Source organism: Pipra filicauda, unplaced genomic scaffold (genome assembly GCF_003945595.2).
Source record: "Pipra filicauda isolate LSUMZ 115617 unplaced genomic scaffold, ASM394559v2 scaffold384_size681814_pilon, whole genome shotgun sequence".
In the NCBI taxonomy this organism is placed as follows: Eukaryota; Metazoa; Chordata; class Aves; order Passeriformes; family Pipridae; genus Pipra; species Pipra filicauda.
The window spans coordinates 15,097-37,158 of NW_024104514.1; the positions used below are offsets into that span (position 1 = coordinate 15,097).

The following is a 22,062-nucleotide window of genomic DNA, read 5'->3' on the forward strand; positions in this document are numbered from 1 at the left end:
ATTTAGGGGTGGCTGCTTTTTAGGGTGGATGATATTGCTGGTTGAAAGTTCGATTACTTGACACTCAGTTACAAGTGTAAAAGCAGTCGTTTAAACAAAGTGAACAGTAACAAATACGCTAATTTAAATGTGGATGGTGTTAATGAACACTTAATGTGCAAAGTTAAAAAAGTGAAAAGCAAAACGCAATGGGTGTGATGGACTTGCTCTTTTGAAGTCACCTTCAAGCTATGAAGAATTGAGATTAAAATAAGCGGGGTCTGGGGAAACAGGGCAGTTCAGAAGAACTTGTCCCACTCTAGGTGAGAGTCTCAGGTTTTGTTCTTGCCTGGCCCGTGAAGCCAAATACCTGAGAAAGGGCCTCTTACAGCCTATTCTGGAAGTGAGAGATATGACCTAAATGCAGAATTATCAGTGGCGAAGCATGCTGTGGTTCAGTCCCTGACCACAGAAACACCTCAGTTCTCTGAATTGTTCGCATCTCGTGGACCAGGGTCCATGTGACTGTCCATCTGCTGTCTCTATCAGTATTCAGCAATCTCTCTGTTCACCCCCCTTCAAATGGGGACACAGTGGTGAGGAGCAGGTCCTCTCCTGAATCACTTTTCCTCTAGGCAGGGAGCTTGTGGTGGCTGCAACATTTCAGCTGCTAAGGTGAGAAAGAACAAAACACTCTGACAGATCTTGGCTGAATTGCAGGTAGTGAGCAAAACATTCATTTTCCTACCTGCCTGTCTTGACTTTGGGAATTCCATCTCTGCTAGTACTGATGTTATAGCCATAATATAGCCATTTCTGGAATATCCTTCTCCTGGGTGAAACCCCTGAGCCGGAGGTGGAAAGGGAAGGTGAGTACAAGTGGAGAAAGGGTTAGTGAAGGCCACAAGGGCTGTGAGTGCTTACTGGTAGGCCAGCTGAGGAATAGGTAGCAGAGGAATGCCAGTGCTCTGCAGGTACCTGCTGATATCATGGTGGGTTGAAAAAGAGCAGCAAAAGCAAGTTGGCCGTTGCCTATGGCCCTCATCACAGGTCCCACTTTTTCCAGAGGGTGTCTGAAATGCACCCTCTCTTCACCCAAAAAACAGGTGAGAATTAAAGCAGGAGAACAAGCTGTGCCAGGTGGTACCTCCAGGTAAGGGAGGACCCTGAGCTCCACATGACAACAGCTGCAGGGCTGTAAGCTTCCATTTTGAGTCCCAGAGAATGATTTTTGACTGAGTTTTTTGTTTCATTGTCTTTATAGCACCTGCAAGAGAGTGTAAAGCACACTGCAAATTAATTAGGGTTTTGCAGAAACAGTCAGGGCAGGAAATTCCTCTAAGTGACTTAACATTTTTCCGGGCTTTTTACAGTTTTATGTAGCATGCTTGGCCCATTTACCTTGCAGTACCTTATACTGGCTCAAAAACCGGACCTTATACTGGCACAAAACCTGTACCTTGTGCTGGCACACATGCACGCCGGCCAAACAGAGAAAAGAAATAAAGATAACAAGGATTTAAGCGCCTTTATTGCTGATTTTTGCCATTGGTAGGTGCCTTGGGGCTGTCTGCTTCCCCGCTGGCGAGAGGGGGGTGACGGTGCATCTGCAGCGGGAGGAGAGGCGGCTGCCGCCATTGTTTTAAGTGAAAAAAAGGCCCCGTTCGGGCGGGAAGGGGCAACGCCGCCGCCACGCTGGGGGTCTGCCCGGGCGGGATTCGCTCCCCACTCCTCCGTTCCCTTCCCCGCTGCGCCGCCGTCCCGCGGGTCCGGGGGCGCGGCCCCTTTAAGGGCCTTTCACCGCGGGCAGTTGGGGGGGTCACGCGCGGCCGCGGCGGGAGGGGGCGCGCGGGCGTGCGCGAGCCAGCGGCGGCGGCACGAGGAGGGCGGGGCCGGCGGGCAGGGGGCGGGGCGGCGCGCGCGGGCGGGCGGGATTATTATGGGCTGTGGGCGCCGCCGCCGCTGAGGGGGAGCAGCAAGATGGAGCTGTCTGCAGTGGGGGAGCGCGTCTTCGCCGCCGAGTCCATCATCAAGCGCCGCATCCGAAAGGTGAGGGGCCGCCCCGAGTGGGGCCACGGGACCCCCTGCCCCGCTCCTCGCTGCTGGGCCGCTCCGCTGGCCCGACCGCCGGCCCCCCGCCTCAACATCTCCCCCCCTCCCCCCCCATTTTCTCCCCCGTGTGTTGCAGGGGCGCATCGAGTACCTGGTGAAATGGAAAGGCTGGGCCATCAAGTGAGTGCATCCCGCCCGGGCTACGGGGGCGGGGGGCATTGGCTGGGGCAGAATGTGATGGGGGCGGGGGGGAGGGTGTCCCTGTGTACAGCTCCGGAGGGATTTGGGCGCTAACTCCTTCGCTTGTCCTCCCCGCTGCTCCCGCCCCGGCAGGTACAGCACCTGGGAACCCGAGGAGAACATCCTGGACTCCCGCCTCATCGCCGCCTTCGAGCAGAAGTGAGTGCTCATCCCCCACCCCAGGCTGGGGGGGCTGCAGCAGCAGGTTTGGCTTTGGGTGGGCGAGCGGGAAAGAGTGTCCAGGCTCTCCTTGTTTCTTTTTTATCTTTTTTTTTTTCTTTTTCTTTTTTCTTTTTTTTAATCAAACTTGTATACTTCTGTTTCTCCTTTGGGAAAAGTTTTAACTTCTTGACAAATTTGACTCCCTAAAGGGAACGAGAGCGTGAGCTGTACGGGCCCAAGAAGAGAGGACCTAAACCTAAAACTTTTCTGCTGAAGGTAACTCTTATTTAAATAACTTGGGCCTAGCCAAATGTCTCTCAAACCTTTCCGGTGCGTGCCCTTGGAAGGACTGGACTTTCAAGTGACTTGTGCCTGATGCCTGGCTCTGGGAGCGCGGGGAAAACCGACAGGAAAGGGGGAGGGTGGGCAGAGGCACAGAAGCGTGTGACGGGAGAGCGAGTGTGCGTGCGACGGGTGCCTCAGCAGGACGATCGGCACACGCAGATGTGCATGGTGAGGCTGCAATCTCTTTTTCCAATATCCTCTTTCTCTCACGGCCTTCTGCTGCCGCAGTGGAGAGCTAGCCAGCCCTGCTCCCTGTTCCTTCAGCAGCCTGTTCCATCCAGCCCATGCTCTGCAACTTAGCAGCACGCTGAGCGGTCAGGCAGCTGAGGCGGGAATCCCGCTGCCACTTGTACTCCTCTGATTGTGTTTCAGGATGTAGGTGCTCCATAGGAGTTTCATGAAGGGTTCATGTTTTGATCTATAAACTGCAGGCTTGTTTTGCATTTGAGGAGGGCAGAGGGGGGTGGGTGAGGAGGAGGAGGTGGAGGGTTTTACCTCTGCATAGGATGGCAGCTGAAGTTTCCAGTTCTCCTCTTATAGACTTAACATCTCTGCAAGAAGATGTTGTCATAGCATCTCTGCTCCCTTGCAACGAGGAGCAAGGAAGATAGTCCCTAGTGCAGGCCCTCCCTGTATTTTTTACTTTCTCTTCTTAAAAGCACCAGTAGCTGTGTGACTGCTATGCGAGCTTTGTGTATTTATTAGTTTACAGACAAAGCACCTTGCTCTACTCCTCTGTTCCCCCCTTTTCCTCTCCAACTGTCACAATCTCAGACTTCAAATGAGCATAGAAGGAACACAGCCTTGTATAGTTCAGACAGATGAGCAAGTCCACAGCTTCCCTGGTTTCATTCTGCTATAAAGCCCTGGAACAGCCGGTGCGGACCCTGTGGTAAGGCATCGCTATCACCAAGTCATTCTGTGGCTTTGGGCAACTCATTTAGCCTTTGTGTGTGTTTCCCCATCTGTGAAACAGGTTAATACTTTCCTTTGCCTGGCAGCAGTAGGAGCTTTACTCAAGTCAGCGCAGCGCTTTTAACTGCATGAGCACTGGAAAGAGGAGTGAGAGGGGTAGGGTGTCACCTCTTCTTTGCTTTGAGAGGATATAATGAAGCACACGGAAGAAATGCAGGAACAGGCATATTCTGATGCTCTTCATAAAACCCATGAGACTGTGGTAGTCCTCGGAAAGTCCTGCTGATGGAACTGTCCTCCCTCATTGCCTGTTTTTCTGCTAACAGTGTTCTGTGTCTGCAGACTGAGAATTACAAACATATCTGATACGTACTAGCTCTTATGCTATATTCAGGGAAACCAGACTAGTTGGCTTTTCTCTTTCTGGCAGTCATGCATTAAATGTAACCCTTGTGTTTAGATTTCCAACAATGCAGAGGAACACTTAAAGGGAAACCACCAGTTTAAAATAGTTCTCTGCCTGAATTAAAAAATACTGATATTTGTAAGACCTGACACTGTTCAGACCTGTAGAGAAATGATTATGCTATGTGTAATCAGTTTCTTTTATTTTTGATTCCAAATGTGATATGGCAAAATCCATTGCCATATTACTCATTTTAAAAAAAAATCAATCATTTTCACTCATCTAAAAAACCAAAACCAACCCCCAAATGCAAAACCCACTCATTGCTTCTCTTCTCCCCTTGCTCTTTAAAACCCCCCTAAACTCGGAACCTGAATTATTCAACAGTATCCTTTGAATCACGTTGGTGACACGTTTCTGTGGCACATCTTCCTTCTGCCAGCTCCTCAAACAGTAATGAAAACCTGTAGGTTTGTGGAGCTGTCTCACTATTTTGTAGAAGGTGGATCGTGATGGGGGAGCAAGATTAACTCTCATGAAGGCTGGTGCCACGTCGTGGGAGAGGCTGGCAGGGCAGAGCGCTTCCACTGCCACTTGGTTTGCACCTCTGGGAAACAGAGCTGGCGGAACTGTTAATGCTCTGACTTGCTCTTCCTCTGTGACTTCGGATCCTACCCTAAAAATAACACCCCAGGCCAGGCAGCAAGAAGTAACTCTATCTCAGCTGGCCCTATCTGAACTTGTTTGCGCTCCATTCAGGCAAACCACAATCAACACAGCTGTGGGTAGAATTGTGACAGAGACACTGTGATGGTTTGCATCCCTCGTCAGTCCTTCTGACCCACTGAAGATGCACGTTTGACCTCTGCCAGCCCCGCAGCACCGGTGCTGGTATGGGAGGAGTGGGACTGCCTCACGCATCGCTAACAGTGTTTTCAGTTCTTTCAGCTGCAGAATCTCTCGCCAGTGAGAATTTCGGAAGCGAGGGAAGAAATTTGATTCTTGTATCCCAGAGGGAGTATTTGGAGTTGGCAGTTAGAACAATATTCTTTTTGATCTGTTAACTGAACAGATTAGATCTGGTTGCAATGATTTTTAAGCAGAAGTCTGGCCTAGGACCGCTTTGGTAGACTAATCTGCCCTGAACTTGGTGGCTTGCTAGGATTTTTCATGTGTATCAGTGCTTAAACTTAGGCTTCTGAGTCTCTGGGATGGCATCAAAATAAGTGCCCTGAAATGCCGCTCAGTCCCTTGGGTTGTGTGGGTGTTTTAGCTTGCAGTTGAGGCTGGGTTTATCCTGGGATTAGTTCTCAAAAGTTGCAGATAGGCACCCAGAGGGATTTGCAGAAAGCATTCCAGCAGGTTAGTGGCCTGCGCCTTTGGAAAAGCTTTGAAAAGCTGCATCTTTGGCCACCTGCTGCCTTTGTAAGCCAGGCTCCTGTTTCTAACACTTGCCCTTTCGATCAGACTACAGAGGCAAATTACAGTCCAGATTTTGTAAGATCACTGTCAAGATGGCCAATGTTGAAAGCAACCCCTGCAAACTTGAACTGCAGAGTTTTGGGCAGGAAGTGGGTCTTTATCCTCTGCATACTAGGGGCAAACTTTCCCACAGCTGAGATCAGGCTTGGCGGGAGGTTGTAATTCTTGGGAGGCTGCTGGTATGCTGCAGCCTTGTGCTGAGCGGTGGGAAGTCGAGTCCTTGGTCTGAAACAGGCAGCACTGTACGTAAGGCTCTTACCTTACTACTTAGGTGTCTGGCAGAAGTCATCCTTGAGGACAGGCCCTTAGGCTGCGGGTCAGAGTGGAAGCTGGTGTGAGGTTAGAAAGAGATACAGCACATGCTGGAGTGATCTTCCTCCTCTTCTTCTCCTGCTCGATTTGCTCTTTTTATTTTGCTTTTCCCTAGGCACTCTGCTGTGCAGAATGCAAAACTCACCAACTCATCTAATAAAGTCGAGCAAGTGCTGTTCGGAGACAGAGCCTGATCTGCAAGCTCAGTGGGTGGCTGGCAAAGACCCTTAGTTGGGCTGGCCATAAATACTAAGGGGACAAGGGTGGAGAAGGTTAATGGGAAGGAAGAAGTAAGGGAGAACAGAATAAAGGAGATTCTTAGTGGGAGAGTGGGGGAAGAAGGGGCTGAGCAGCGTGGTGCTCTGTCACTTTGCCCTTTCTTGAACTCTGAAGTTGGAATTGGGTTTCTTTTGATCTCCTCCCTGTTCGTAAATTATCCGCGAGCGGTTTGAAAACAAACCATTCCCCTTTGTAGCATTTTGTTCCCCATCCAGAGGGAAACTTTAGTTTATGGCAGTGTTGCTTGGGAGAACTGTGCTATGAACTGGCTTGCTTTTGCCTTGTCACTTGGAAGACTGCAGAAGAAAGAGGGTGATAAAAAGGCAGAATGGCAGCCAAAAAGGGGAAAGAAGAGCTCTTGCGAATGCTGTTTGGAGCAAGGACTGTGGGAATGCAGGTGGAGAATAAAAGACAAAGCAGACCCAGTAATTTATGAGAGAATTGTGCTGCTATGGTGCAGCAGCACTACTGGAATTGGCTTGATTTTGAAATAATTAACTAGAAATCCATTTTGCCTTACAAGATCTTTGTTTTGGTTTGTTTTTTTTCTTCTTCCAAATTGGAGAGATTTGATACAAATCAGGTAAGAGAGGCCTTTCTAAGCACACGTCCGTGTATGTGCTTGTGTGTCTCAGTGTGTTAAGGGAATAAATGAACAAATATGCTTTCTGGGCCTCAAGGGACATTTATTCAGAAACAGTAGGGAATGGGGGAGATACACTAGTTCCCAGGGGCAATGAGGGAGAGCTGTACAAGATAAATAAAGGTGATACGTATCCCAGAAGGGAAGAGGGGGAAGGGAAGCAATCCTAGCAATTGGCTTGCTCTCGTGACGGAGCACTGCAGCAAGCCTCCAGAAGCTGCATCCTGATGTAGGCTGAGCTGTAAGCAGAAAGTGAATTACTTTGTATACATGCTGAGTACCTCTTCAGCGGTGAGCACATCCTGCGGGTGAAAACAGCAAAACCCAGAGACCTAGCTTCCATTTGGAAGACTTGTGAGCAAAGTAGAAAACTGTGGTGACACAGCTGAAAGGATTGAATGGGTTTGTTTTTTCAAAGACCTTATGCTCATGTGGCTTGTGAGTGTGATCGAGAAATGGATCCGTAGCAGGGAGTAGTGCGCTTCCAACAGATAAAACTGAATGCTGAATCTTCTCCAAATCTGAGGTAGCAAGTTACTTAATGTAAAGTTGGAAGCAGGGGAAGGAGAGCCCAGAAAATGTGCTGTCCTCTGCAGTGAAGGGATGAGTTTGCATAGTTGATGTCTGAATAAACCTGATCCTGTGCTTCACAAGTGAGAGGGCTCTGGGGGTTGGTCTTAGATAACGCATCTGATACTATTTTTCTTGAAACCTTACCTGGAAAAACAATCTCAAGGTAAGCTGAATATTTGCATCTTGCTCTTTGGAACTTGCATTGAAGCTTGTCGCTGGGGATAGTAGTGTAGCACCAGGGGAGGACTGTTGGGTCCCAACTTATCCTCTCTCAATATTATCTGGCCAAAGGTATTGATGCTGCTTACAGCCTACCTGGAGACTACTGAAACTGGAATTTAATAAACGCAGGCAGCTGAAACACGAGTTAGAAGCAGCTTCAGCCTTGAGGAAGTGCCCCAGAAGTAACTGGAAATGCAGACACATAGCAAGTTAAGGAGACCTAGTGGTTCTGGCACTCTGGAGAAGTCCCAGCCCTGCACCAGGGCTCTGCACTAGCTGCTGTGCAAGCGCAAAACCAAGACAGGTCTCTGTCAAAACAGGACAAGAGCTGATTAATGTGCACAGGCAGAGAAAGTAAAATCAGCACGACTGTGGAAGTGGCCAGGCTGTGACCATCCCAGCATCATCACTTCATTTAATGTGATTGATGGGAAGCTTTGCTGAAGAATTTTGGGGTGTCCAAGGAAACTGAGGGTGTTTGTGACTGCTTCCCCCACCCCTGTGAGAAGCTGCCTTCTTTCCCATGGGTAATGGATGGTGGTACTGATGGAAGGTGGCAATTAGATTTGACTTGGAGCAGAATGGCACAGAGGGGGCAGAACTCACTCCAAGGCATGATTACAGGGTATGGAATTAATCTGAAAGATGTGCAGTGTTGGCAGCAGGAGAGGCCCTGAAGGATACCTGTGTCTATCTGCTGAAGCTGTAGATGAAGGATTTTCACTAGTGCATCTGTCTGCACCCTCTGCCTGGCTTTCCTGTCCTGCGTTTGTGTTGCACTTTGCTCTTGGCTGAGCAGTGGTAAATTGGTGAGAAGCCCAAAGCACAAGAGCAGCAATGCTAGAAGGGCTAGCTGTGATGGGGAAGGGGAGGGAAAAGAAGAATAAATTTGTTAATTCAGGCTATGCTGATATGTAATGTCAGAAAGCAAACTGTAGCTTGTCCTTGTGTCTGCCATCTGCTTCAGAGGGACGTGTGAGGAGAGGGAGCAAGCACAGCCTGTGCCTGTGACCTCCTGACAGAATCTGCGGTGTCTCCAAGTTATGTATTGATGAGATGGGATGGGGAGAGTTGGTGCGTGGCCTTGGGAGTTCATCTGCTGCTGCTGCTGGGCTCCAGCCTGTAGGATGCCTGCAACAGGAACTGTGTCTAATTATTTTCTCAACAGTTTGGGCCACGGAGCAATGTGCAAGGCTGAACAAAGAGAAACTAGCTGGACACTGGGATTCTTCCTGCTACGGCAGGATGTGTTTGGGTTTGTGTGTGCTGGGAACACTTCCCTCTAGCTAGGTGGAAACAGCCCTGTTTCTTAATGTGGAGAGTGTCTGTGCCTGCCTTGGCAGTTGTGTCATCTTGTCCCTATTTCTTTGTCAGTCGGCTAACGCAGAGTTCCTGGTCTGGGTGAGCCTTCAGTCTGTGTTTTCATGTACAGCTCAAGGAGGCTTCATTTTTGCAGCTGTTTTAAAACCAGGATACAAGGTAGTACTGAAGGCCATGATCGTCCAGCGTTAGCCAGAGAGGAACAAAATGTCTTCACGTCTCCGTTCTCAGCTAGTTTGGGATCTTCTGCGGTTCCCATAGGGATCTTGGTGGGAGAAGAGGGGCACTGGGTAACAGCAAAGCTCTGAGCTGTGGGGCCAGGGCTTTGAGCTTTTTGTGCAGCGGCTGGCTGGGCCCCTCGCTTAGATCTGTTAGATCCCGGCCTTTACACACACATTTTTTTCCCTGGGCGTTTCTCTGGTAGGAGGCACAGCCTGCAGGGTGACAAAGGAGATGGGGTTGAGTGCTAAGCTCTTAGCTGGCAAGAAGCCATCCCGATCTTGGCGTGTGCAAGGGGCAACGGGATGGAAAAGTTAGGGAGGAAAAGCAGCTGTCGTCTTCCAGCACTGCAGTTCTTGCTGTGCCCACGAGGTGGGGGAAGCTGCTCACTGGATGGGAAATCGCAGGGGGGCTCTCCTGTCCCCTCCAGGCCTTTGTGACTTCTACCTATCACCACTGCTGAGAGGGAATATGGAAGCAGGTTGATTTGGGCCACTAGCAGGGGGCAGGTGGGAGGCTGAGCTCTAAAAGCAACAGTGCTCTGGTGGGGTGTGATGTAAGAATGCACTCTGGGTTTCCATGCCCACAGGGTCTTCAGGTCATACAGCACCAGCTTACCAATGAAACTGTTGTTCCTGCTGCCAGAAAATGTTCCTGTCTCTGGTACATGAACCAGGGCAGGTTTTGGAACTATCTCCAAGCACCAGAAGAGCTTAAAAGTCTTGTTCCCCTGGCCTGGCTCTTGGGGAGAGCTGGCACAGCACAGCTGAACTGGTGCTGTTCCTGCTCTGATTCAGTACTAGGTTTTAAACAAGTGTGGTGTTTAAAGGGACAAGATGATCTCTTCTTTGGAGATGCAGTTAAAACTTGACTTGAATTCCAGCTGGCCTAATCTCTGGCTTTAAACACTGGACCTTGCTCGACAGCACAGTAAGGATGAATGACTTGCTTGTGGCCCTAATTAGAAATGAGCTTCAGATCTCCGCATTTCTTGTGTTTAGCTAAGACACCTCCATCAGACCACTCTCACATGCCTCCATCTTTGTTCCTCAAGACCCCCTTGTACCATGCTTTCCAGAGATGATTCTGGCTGTGGGAGGAGAAGAGGAAACTGAGCGCATTACTCTTCCTCTCCAGTACTCATGTTGTACAAGATACAATCCCCAGTCTTGGGACTAGTATGTAATTTTGAGTGCTAACTCAGCACTAACAGCCCCAGTTTCTAGGAGGATGCTGGCTTGTTTGTCTGACAGTGGAGGGTTGTGTATGTTTGCTGGTGATGAACTGGGGGGCCCTGGAGACCACTGACTGTAACCATGAAACATGCCTGGGGAATTGGCAGTTTCTCCCTGGGGAAAGCACGTGTCAACAGGAGCACAGTTTAGGGAGACATTAGCTGCCTGAAAAGGATACAGACAGTGCCTCATGCCTATCTGAGGGCTGTGCCGTAGCTATCAGTAGCCTGTAGGTGTGTACCCATGCTTATCATTAATGTTGGATATAAATGTGACATAGCATTGCTGGTGAGTGCTTGGCCTCAGGTAAGCAATGCCTGGTTTGAGATTTGGCTGCACCTAGGCTGCCTCTCTGACCCTGTTTGTTTTCTTTCTCCCCACCACTGCAGGCTCGGGCCCAAGCGGAGGCCCTCCACATTGGGGATGTACACTTTTCTGTCAAGCCTGGTTCTAGTACCTCCTCTCCCAAGCTCCACTCCAGTGCCGCGGTGCACCGGCTCAAGAAAGACATCCGGCGATGCCACCGCATGTCCCGGCGCCCCCTGCCCCGTCCAGATCCCCAGAACAGCGGGAGCGTGGGTGGTGGGGCTGGCATTCGTCCTCCCGTCTCCCCCTTCTCGGAGACCGTCCGCATCATCAACCGTAAGGTGAAACCCCGCGAGCCCAAACGCAGCCGCATCATCCTCAACCTCAAAGTCATTGACAAAGGTGGGAAGCCAGCCAATGGGACCGGGGGCCTGGCTCGGCCCAAGATTCCGTCCCGAAACCGTGTCATTGGCAAGAGCAAAAAGTTCAGCGAGAGCGTCCTCCGCACCCAGATCCGCCACATGAAGTTTGGCACCTTCTCCCTCTACAATAAGCCGTCTGCTGCACCTACCCCCTCTTTGGAGGGCAAGGGGGAGGCAGAAGGCTCCCAGGCAGCCTCCTGTGGGCTCATTATGGGCTCCACCCCCTATGATGCTCCCAGCTCCAGCTCCTCTGGCTGCCCATCACCCGCTCCCCACTCCTCCTCTGACCCAGATGATTCCCCTCCAAAGCTGCTCCCCGAGACCCTCAGCCCAGCCATCCCCGACTGGCGTGAGTCGGAGGTCCTTGACCTCTCAATCCCACCCGAGTCGGCTGCCACCAGCAAGCGTTCTCCCTCAGGAGGGTGCAGTGGGGGACAGACGCCCTCCTTGTCTCTCTCCTCTTCTGACCCAGAGCAGGAGGCCGGCGACTGGCGTCCTGAGATGTCCCCTTGCTCAAACGTGGTGGTCACGGATGTCACCAGCAACCTCCTCACCGTAACCATCAAGGAGTTCTGTAACGCAGAGGATTTTGAGAAGGTGGCGGCGGGTGGTGGTGGAGGAGGCAGCAAGTGAGCGGCCAGGTCCTCCCACTTGAGGGGCGTGGGGGGAGCTCTACCTGCGAGAAGTCGTGGTGTGAATGGCTGTCCTTAGTTCTCTCCTTCTCCCCTTGGCTGTCCCTCTGCCCTCACTGCCACCCTTCCTCCTTTCCTCCTGCCCACCTTCTCTTGCCTGGAGGCTGGAGCGTGTCAGTGGGGGTGTGGGAGCACCCCCTGTTCCTGGGTGTTAGTGCCGCTGGGAGGAGGCAGGGAGGGTTGTGGTGGGGCTGGGGAGTGATTGTTTGTCCTTGAATGTGGTGTTGTCCAACAGGCGGTGGAGCCTTTGGGACTGAGGGATGGGTGAGCATGTGTCTGTGTGCCTGTGCAGGTGGTGAGGAAGGTGCTGCTCTTCCTCATTACCCTTCCATCTTTGACAAAACTGAAGGGGAGCTCCAGACCCTTGAGGGAAGGATGTAAGAGGATTGGAGCCCTTGCCCACATCCTCCAAACCTTCTCCCACAATGTGCATGCAGTCTCTTCCATTCCTATGTTTCCCCCTTGCCATGAGTACGATCCTGCCATCCTTTCCCCTCTTGGCCTGTGGCCTGGATCTGCCCTCTTCTCTACTGTCCTCATGGCAGTTGCTGATCCAGATGCCCCCAGAGTGAGGGGAAGAAGGGCAGGTGAAGTGTCATGCCTGGAAGGTGCTTGAGACAAAGCTGGGGCGGTAGGGGTGCCCCATGCAGCGTATGCCCCATATTGGCTTCCCCTTTCCTTTGACTATTGGTGCTACCTTGGCAGTTGTATGGGTGCTTTCAGGTGCCCTAGTCCCTCCCCTTCTCCTGCATTTTCCAGCTTGCTCAGCTCTGCAGGAGAAAGGGAAGAAAAGAGAAGAGGAGTCTGCTTCCGGCCCAGATCTTCCTCCTGATGTTCATCACTTGCACTTGATCAGGGGAGAGGGCATGAAATGCCCTTCCCTGGCCTTTCTGTGGTGGAAGTGGGAGTGGGCTGTGCATCCACCATTCAGTCTGGGGGAAGATGACGCCATCAGCATGATGCTGCCCTAGCCAGGTGAGGCTGGTCTCCTGCCTTGTGCGTAAGCTTCCCCCGACCCTCTTTGCTTCCTCTTGCTCCCTCCAAAGGAGGGAGGGGCGGATGCTAAGGCAGGTCATTTGCTCTTCCTGCTTCCTTTTGCTTCTCCTGCTCTCCCCTCCCTGTGGTGGGTGGCCTGGAAGAGGTTTCCCCTCTTGTCTTTTCAGCATCTGAAACAGCCCTTACAACTGTCAACCAAAGGTGCTCATAAGAAATACCCGTCTCTCTCACACCATATGCATGTGTGCTGGGATCTCTTTCCCAAAGCTCCTGTGAGCTGATCTAGAAATTCCTTCTCTTCACCCCTAGCAAGTAGGAGGGAGCAAGACCACAGCTTGCTGTTCTTTGCCCAAGCTCCCTCTTTCCTGACCACCTTTGTTCACATCCAAAATAAGCTCTTTTTTACCTGCCGTTTCTGGCTTGCTCTGTTTCTGTGTGGGTCCTAAGCTTCGCGGTGAGATGCCGTTCCTTTGCTCTCTACTTCCTCTACTCTCACAGGACTCGGCCTGTAGGGGCAAGGAAAAGAGGTGCTGTTCAATCAGTGGGAGAACCTCACCCTTTCATCCCTGTCCCTGGATGGGGCAAAGGGGTGTCACTTCCACATAAAATGCTGTAGAGGTGAAAAGGGTGGAAATATTCCCCATGCCAGGGCTCATTTACTTACAGACCTACCCTGGGTGGGTAAACACAATTGGAATTGGCCCCTCTGGTGCTTTCACACAAGGATGCTCAGGAGCTGCTGGCTTCAAGGAGTGCTCTCATGTGGAGTAGCGATTTTGTGGTTGCAGTGATCTGAGGGTAGAAGGGAGGCAATTTGTGGGAGGGAAGTAATATTTGTCTGCCCAAGGGACATCGTCAGAATGGTAGAAGGATAGACCGGCTTCTGACCTTAATTAGGGCTTCTGTGCCCAGAGCTTGTCTATTCCCTTCCTCCAGTGCCTGGGTTGGTGTAATAAAATCTTTGCTGTCCTCCCTACAAACCTTGTCTCACAGCAGGTGGCATTTCAAGCTGTGGGTCACGGTGATTTTACAGCAGTTGCGGTTGGGTGTCTGTGCAGACAGTCCGAGGGGGATTCCAGGTGCTGTTAGCACCACCCTTTGTACACCTCTTTCTTTTTCTTTCCTTGATTAAAGAGCATAGTGGACTCTTTGGGGATGTGCTTTCGTTCACAGCTAAAGCTAGGGGCAGGGAGAAAGAGACTTCCCTGATCCATTCACCAAGCTAAGGCTTCCTATAACTTGTTGGACTTGTGTGCGTGTCTGTATTAATACCTGCTTGTATTTTTCGTGGGGGTTGGGGTTTTGGTTTTTGGTTTTTTTTGTTTGTTTGTTTGGGGTTTTTTTCATCTTTCCTGTGCCTGGCACACCCAAGGATCCCTTATTTTAGCATAGCCTATCCATTTGACTGCAGCTTCAAAGATGAGCAGTTTGTAGGCATAGGGAAAAGCTCTTTCTTAGGAAAATAGCGCGGAGGTTCTTCTCTTTTTCCTCTCCCTTCTGAACAAGAACTAATCTGTGGCTGCAAGATAAGAGGAGCTGCTTTGTGGGGTGGATGCAAACCAGCCAGTCACTTTAGGTTGTTAAGTTACTGTTTGGTGTGTATGTGGTGATGTGTTTTGTTTCGTGGTATCAAGGTTCTGAAAAAAATATTGAAGCGTTTAAGTGGGAGATAAAAGGGAACTTTAATAGGAAACTCTTGATGTGTTTTGGCCAAGATGTGTTGCTTGGCAGAATTCTTTTCCCCAGTGTCTCTTGTATGGTGTTCTTTGGGGGCAAGGGGCAGGAATTGTTTAATTGAAGGGGTTTTGCCTTTCTCCAGAGTGACAAAGCAAGGGAACTGTCTGTGAAGAGGAAAACAGTGGGTCATTGTAGGGATGCTCCGCAAGGACTTTCTTCGTGCAGTGAGGAAATGAGAGGACTTGTTGCAGCAGAGAACTTGTGCAGTAGATCCTCTGTGGAAGAAGAAGGGAGTATGATCCGGCTTGCAGACACAACTCACCTGCTTGTGTGACAAATCCCTCCCTGGGTGGGTCACCAGGTGGGAACCAAACCCTGAACCTCTGGATCCGAAATGAGGATCCTGTGCTGTTTTGAGTTAGAGGTTTGCTAACTTGAATGCAGCAGCAACCTCAAGTTCCCTCAGGTGGACAAGACACTTGAGGCTGACTAACCCTACCTTCGTATTCACGTGGGTGATGCTCCTCCTTCTGAATTTTTGCCCTTGCTCCTTATGGTGGAGATGGGAAAGAAGATTCATCCATGCCTTTTAAAAAGGGCATGGAATTGAGGGAGGAGTTTATTTGAAAGTATCCCCTTCCCTTCCCAATAACCCCTAGAAAAAAACCCAACAAAAACAGGGAAGTATTCTCTGTGTCTGTGCCATGTTTGTTCTCGTTGTCGTGTTTTTAGAGGAGATTTTATGATGGAGTGGAAAAAGTGAAATGATTAGTTTTGCATAAAAAAAGAAAAGTTTTAAAAAAAATTTCTACAGGGAGAGAGCGAGAGAGAGTTTAAAAATGAATAATAAATGCAGTGATTGCACAAATTGTAGTGGTATTAGATGGTCCTTAGGGAAAAGAGTATTTTGTAGTATCGAAGCATGTATGTCTGGGATGGTGTTTGGCTTGCTTGAACTGGAGGGAAAGGCATTCTAGGACTAAGCAGCGATCTCCGAGTTGAAAAGGCAAATTGCATGTTGGAGGAACCCTGTCTACAAACCTTTCCCGTCCTTGCCTCCCAAGTGTTGGAGTGACTTCCCTTCCCTCCCATACCTCTCCTGTGAGCTAAGGTGGAGTCTCCAAGTGGTTTTCTGGCCGAGCAGCCCTCAGAAATGGCCAGTCACGTTCTGCCAGAATGTGAATCGGGCCATCAACATGGAAACAGTTGACTTACTTTGCATGCACAGCAAGCTGCTAAGATTTGGGGTTGGCATGTACTTTTCCTGCCAAGTTGCTGTCTCTTCTCTTTTCTGTCCCCTGTATCCAAGCAGAATTAATCACGGTGGGCTTATTTCCTGGGAAGCAGATATGCCTCCCCTCTGTAGGGTCTCTTAGCTTCTTCCAGCATCAGGTGGGGAGTGGCATTTTTCTGTATAGGATTCACCACATCAGGACAGAGAACGGAGTCCCATTGGTATGTAGTCCAGTGTCTCTTCTCCAACAGTGGCTGGATCTTCAGAAGTAGATGAGAGAGCTGCCTTGTGTGCTCTGAAGGTGTTGCTGAGTGAGGTGTACCCTCTTCTTGAGGCCAGCAAATGTTGGAAGTCTTTGGGATGGGGAGGGGAGATGAACACCTTGATGGGACTCTGCTCAAGTAGGGCAGCCTTCTGCTTCAGCTTCCTGCAAGTTGGCGGGGCAGAACGTTACTTCAGAGCAAGGGAACTCTTGTGTGCTGGCTTCCTCATCCAGGATGTCTGCTGGGTGTTCATCTGGTGTGGGAGTGCCTGGAGGAAGAGGGAAGCTACCAGATGTTGGTGTCTGAACAGAAGGTGGCAGGCAGAGACACTTGGACAGCTTTTCTTCTCTGGACTTCTCTGGTGCCCTGGGCTTTGCAGTGGCGGATGACAGATGTCTTGATGCCTCCCATAGCCTGGGCTGCTTCTGGGAACTTCTCCTCTCTTTGCCTATTGAGCTCTGTCAGTGCTTCCCACAGCTTTTTACTTGGAGCAGCAGCCTCCTGTCTTGTGCCCTCTTCTCACTGAGCAGAGTGGGACTGGGGAGGCGTGAAGCTAATGAGATACAAGCTCCTTTCAGGATGGAAAACAGAAATAGTGTGGTGAGCAGGCCCAGCTGTGGTGAGCCTCTGCTTAATTTCTGTTTTCAAAAGAGAAAGGGAGCATTTCTCTGGGTCTCCCCTTACTGAAGTTCCCAGGGAGATTTTATGAAATAAAAAAAAAAAAAAAAAAAAAAAAAAAAAAAAAAAAAAAAAAAAAAAAAAAAAAAAAAAGAAAAAACCACAATTATGCTTTTTACCAGGTAGGAGCTGTCTCTGAGCTGAGTCTTCCTAGGGATTTCACTCCCTTCTCCAGCCCCTCTTTGTAGAGGAGGCTTTGGCAGCTCCCAGTGTTTGGAGATGATCACCTTCCTGGGGACCTCCTGGCAGAAGGAGGTTGCCATGCTGAAGGATGGTTTCCTGAGTCCCTCACACTTTTGCCAATTCCAGGTCATGGCATTAGTGGGGCTGCTCAGGAGCCAGGTCCTTCTTACCAGGGGGGTGTAACAAACCTGGAGTGCGTGTTTGGCTAAGTGCTTATTTTTCCCTTTGCCTCTTTCCCCACTTTCTGACAAGACTTTTTCCTCCTTGCCTGGCGCATCCTTTTACTCCAATGTCGCTTGCTTTTGCTGCATTTTTCAATTGCCCAATAATCACGCAAGAGCTGGGACCTTATTTACTTTTTATATATAAATATATGAATATAAAAGAAACCTCCCTCTCCCCTCTTTCTCCCCTGTGCGCAGCCTTCCTAATTTCCGCTCTGAAGGTGGTCTGCTGTAAAGGGTTAGTTCGAGGTCAGGGATTTGGTGTCTCCTGGGTTCTGTTCCTTCTTGGCTTGCCATGGCCTTTCTCTCAGCTGTGTCACTGCTCTGTGTCTCTGTCTCCCTCATGAGAAGGGGATGAGGGTGGAGGGGGCCATCCTGCTGAGGGTGCTGGCAGCCCAACTCTCGAGGCATTTGCACAGAGACGGAGTGCTGAGCATTGCTTCAGAAATCCCCCACTCCCTGTCCGTGCTTCCTTCCCCAGGTAACTCCAGGAAGTATCTTCATTTCACCAATGCTTCGGGGCTGAGCAAATAAGTGTCTTTATTTTCTTTTTTACTTACATTTTTGATGTCCTTCCCCAGAGTGCAATGTGTATGATTTCTTTTTGGGGGGTGTAGATGGGAGGAGATGTTGGAGTCTGTCTCCGTCCTCACCTTGGCCTTTCCGTCCTCTGCTCCTTTCCCATTTCAGCGTTGCCCTCTGTCAGACCGGTGTGGTCAGAGGCATTTGCACCTTTGTCTGTGCAGTGTCAGCCTTGGCACCAGAAGCTTCGTGTGTGTTCTGCGTGGTGCATCTGAGATGCCCTGTGTTCCACCTGCCTCACCTGTAAGGATGTGGCAGGGCCCTGAGTTCTTCTTTCTTCCTTTCTCTAAATTTTTCCTTCCAGGAGTGAAGGGAGATATAGTCAGTTCCCCTTCCTGGGGTGGTGGGCTGTCTCTGGCAGCTCTTCTGTCCCTTCCAGCTTCTCTGTGGTGGGAAATTATGTTTCCAGGGCCACCCAAAAGCACAGTACTTGGAGTGAGGGTCTTTCTACTCCAGGTAAGTGCTGTGCTTTGAGCCGGCTCCCTCCAGGCACTGGTAGATGGCACTGTGATGGAGGAATGGGGATACCCTCTGCAGTCCTGGGCTGAGCAGAGCTGGGAAGGGGACAGCAAGCACCATGCTGTGGGCACAGGGAAAAGTCAGGTGACAGAAGAGCAGCAAGATGCAGTCAGGGTGATGCCACCTTCAGCAGTGGCTCAGAAAATGTATCTGGTGGGAGGGAAAGGGGCATGGTTGGGACATGCAGACAAAGTGTTAATTCCCACTGCAGGGCCTTGGTTCTTCATTCCTTGCTCAGCTGAGTACTTAGAGCTCACACTAAACCTCTGGAATGCAGTTGGGTGGGTCAAAACACTTGATGGGGCTTCAGGGCCTCATAGGACTAGTGGGGCCCACTTATGCTCCTGAGCAGCCCCTCAGCTGCTCTTCAGGTTGGTTGCTCTTCCGCTGCTTGGAAGGAGCCTGCTGCTTCTGGCCTCCAGCTGCAAAGGGGGACAGAGTCTTAGGTCAAATTCTCAAACAGAACAAAAAATTAATCATTGTGATGACTTTTTTTAGAAAAGAGTTGTCATGCCTGCGCCTCCCCCAAGCAAATCAACTTTGTGTGCTGTCCTCCTTCCTCTTCTCTCCTCTGCCATTAAGCCTTGTATGCTCCCAAAGAATAGAGGAGACTCTCTATTTTGGGATTTTTTTTTTTCCCCCGTTTGTTTTCTTTTTGCATAGAAAGTTGTCTGCTGGTGGTGAAGGACAGGGGCCTGCCTCATCTGTTCCTTCCTTTCACCTTCCCCTGTGCCAAGCTTAGGCTCAACTCCTGCAGATTCCTGCAAACACTGAACTTGGAGTAGGCGAGTAACCCCACTGAGTTCTGTGGTACTTGGGTGCTTCAGATTCTGCCTGTGCTTGAGCTTTGGCAGCATCAGAGCCCTGTCCTTTCTCTTGGAGAAGGTCAGCCCTGACTCATAAGAGTGCTGATAGTTCTGGTGCAACCCATTTCTCTCTTCATTTCCCCTCACTTGGCATACAAAGTGAAGGTGGTGTTTTTTTTTTTAATTTAAGATAAACCTAAATATGTATCTTGTAATTTTTTTATTTTGAAAAAATGCATTTAAGGATTGTGCACGGATGAATTGTATATCTATATATTATTTTTTTTTGTCTTGCAATTTTCATTTTAAATATAGTGTTTGTTTTGTTCTGTTTTGTTTTTTAATCCAGTTCCCAGCTGGCTAAACTCTGTCTAGAGCGGATGGGTGGGAGGCATAGCCATTGGAGGGGTGATTGAATCACCCCTTCCCTTGGTGCTTCCCACAAGAAAATGGTTTGCTCCAGGTTTGGGGGTGGGGGTTGTGCTAATTACTCTTGTATTCTTGTACATTTTGTTCTTTCTGCTGCTCTTGAATATTGTATCAATGCCAGAAATGGGGAGTTAAAAATTAAAACAAAAAATTAACCCCAATAAATTGTTACATTCCAAACTCTGTTATTGTTTCCTTGGGTGGGCTGTGACCTGTGGAGTGGGGAGCAGGGGTGCTGAAACAGCTGCCCTGAGCCAGCAGGGATCAGCTCTGCAGTCAAACACAAACACACTTGGTACCTTCCTGGGCACTGTGCATCAGTCCTGGTCTGAGTCTTTGGATGTTTCTGGACACAGAGAAGCTCTGACAAAAGTCAGGAGAATTCTGGAATGTTAAGGGAATAGGGAGCACTTCACGAAGGCCAAGCTGTAGCAACCCCTGCTTCCAAAATGCTTTGGAGAATCTCCCATGGGTGTCCCACATCCTTTTCTTTTAAAAACGAAATTAGATCCGAGTACAACCTAGCACTTGGTGGCTAAAAATTGCTTTAGGCTTTTCCAAACTCCAGACTGTGTGCTTAAGCGCAATGTATGACATGCTAATTTAGGAAATATGGTGAAAAATACTCTCCCTGTGTGTAATTGAAGCCCCACATTCACTCCATTAGCCTCCAGCCCACAGCAGCTGCATAAAAAGGCTACAGCAAACCTTCAGGTGGGGAAGTGCTGGTGGTGGAGATGGGACAGGCTTTGGGCAGCGATGCTCTTCAGGCAGGTGGGAGAGAAGAGCAGGAAGGTAGCACTTCTGGGTGCTGGGAAAGGGCAGTGTTTGGGCTCAGCTGTGGGGTGTCACCAGCTGGCTCCAACCCAAATACCCTCAGGGCTGCCCTTTGGAATGGTGTGATCTGGTCTCCCCTGGATGGAAGAGATAGGGCTGAGCTAGGGCTTCCTGGGGGAGAGTTGCTTTAGATACTTCTGCAGTGTCTGAGATTTGGAAAGCTACAGGAGAACCCTCTCCAGTGGTGACGTGTCTTGGCTGGCTGGGAGCAGGGAACACTGCCCACCAAAGCCAAGCACAGCCAAGGTGTGCTATTTATGTCACAACACCAGGCTCACCTTGCCTCTGCCGCGTGCCAAAATGCCCACGAGGCTGGCACTCCCTCCCTTGTCCCTGCCCCCTGGTTTTGTTCAGAGGCCAGTGGGCTTTTGGCTGGATTTGAGAACAGCCAAGGAAGCCACCTCTGACCCATACTTTCTGGAGTAGGACGAAGGCTGGAGAGGCAGATTCCAGCCTGGCTGGACACATCCAACGAGGTCCTGCACCAATGTGCTGGTGCAGGCAGGCCATGTAACCAGGGCAAGGTGATGTGAGTCACATCTGCAGGGCTGAGAGACCTGGAAATGAGAGAAATCAGGATTTCCATACTATACAGAGTCTGCAGATCCCCAGGCAAGATGGATTGAAGGCTCTTGGTCAAAGGAGACTGGAGCTGGGTCCATGGAGTGGCAGCAGCAGAAGAGCCCTTTTATGTCATTAGGGTGGCCCTGGGAGGGAATCCCTCACCCCAGAGGCATGAGGTTACCCTCCCGTGGGAAAAGGCTCTCCCCTTTCCTCACACCCACCACTTTGCTGACCTGAGCATCCTGAATGGGCCAGGATTTCACTCTTGACTCGGGTGGGGCTGCCTTGTTCCTGCAAGGAGGGTTGGATGGGGGCAGCCTCAGAGCAGCAGGTGTCCTTTCCCTCATGCCAGCAGTCCATCCTAAATCTCCCTCTCACACAGGGGCCACAGCGGGGCAGCCCCTTGTTCTGCCTTGCCCTGTGAGCAGCCACCCCTTGGGAACAGCTGCCAGCCCCAGACTTAATTAGATGGAACAAAATCCTTTAGTAGCTCGCTCCCTGTCCCTCTGGGCTGAATCCACGAGTTCTTGTTAAATCCAGCTTCTGTCACCAATCCCGTTCTAAACAGGGCTCCCCAAACCCTGGCATTGCCTTCCTCCGGCCTGTCACCTGCTGGAGGGCAGGGTTTCAGCAGCACTGTGTCCTTGCCCATCCAGCACCTCTGAATTGTTATTCATGGGACAGGGAGGTTGCTCTGGCTACCCACCAGTCTGAGTCATCACCCCTTGTGAAAATCTATTTTTGCCACCTCTTTTATCTCCAGGAAGAAGTTGTGGTCCCTGCTGAGGGAGAGGTCAGGACCCCAGGAGCAGTGAGCCGTGCCCTGCTGTGATACCCAGCATGGGTGAGTGGGTCAGGGCTGGTGCAGAGGGGCTCACTCGCCCCACCACAGTGGCACCCGACAGAGGTATAAACCTTGCTACCATAATCCTGCAGCCTTTGGCAATAAAATTTGGATGTCCAGGACAGTGCAAAGTCCCCAGCATAGCAACATTTTCCCCAACTGGGGACACAAAAAGCTTTGTAGAGGTGTACAGCACTTTTCTTCACAGGGATGCAGGCAAAGGTTGTCCCTTCTCCCCGGACCTGCACACTCTGGGGCAGGGTGGGCTGGTCCAGCACTCACATGGGTTCCTTTCGAATCTGCTCCTGCCCGGCTGCTGCCAGGGGTGGGCATGCTGCAGGCAGGGGGTGACTCTGGGGGGTGCAATCCCCTGCCACCACTAGGAAGGGGCAGGTTGGAGGCTGGTGGCCTCCCTTCAAGCT

The 22,062-nt window shown here is 50.5% G+C and overlaps 1 protein-coding gene across 2 annotated transcripts; it reads left to right on the forward strand.

Annotated features, from left to right (window-relative positions):
• Positions 1-1,920: 1,920 nt before the first annotated feature.
• On the forward strand, positions 1,921-19,575 carry CBX6 (chromobox 6). Of its 2 annotated transcripts, none has more exons than XM_027715062.2 (5): positions 1,921-2,028; positions 2,168-2,211; positions 2,365-2,430; positions 2,643-2,709; positions 10,774-19,575. In XM_027715062.2, exons 1-5 carry the CDS (start codon positions 1,960-1,962, stop codon positions 11,743-11,745), a joined length of 1,218 nt encoding a protein of 405 aa, XP_027570863.1. In that variant the 5' UTR covers positions 1,921-1,959; the 3' UTR covers positions 11,746-19,575. The 2 variants fall into 2 exon arrangements, with proteins under 2 accessions (XP_027570863.1, XP_027570864.1); XM_027715063.2 differs by having other exon boundaries at positions 10,828-19,575.
• Positions 19,576-22,062: the final 2,487 nt, after the last annotated feature.

Excerpts from the sequence above, each read along its gene's own strand:
- CBX6 (XM_027715062.2), top strand. The coding sequence starts at position 1,960 with ATGGAGCTGTCTGCAGTGGGGGAGCGCGTCTTCGCCGCCGAGTCCATC. Across the intron at positions 2,029-2,167 it reads TCAAGCGCCGCATCCGAAAG|GGGCGCATCGAGTACCTGGT; the intron begins GTGAGGGGCCGC and ends CGTGTGTTGCAG. Across the intron at positions 2,431-2,642 it reads ATCGCCGCCTTCGAGCAGAA|GGAACGAGAGCGTGAGCTGT; the intron begins GTGAGTGCTCAT and ends GACTCCCTAAAG.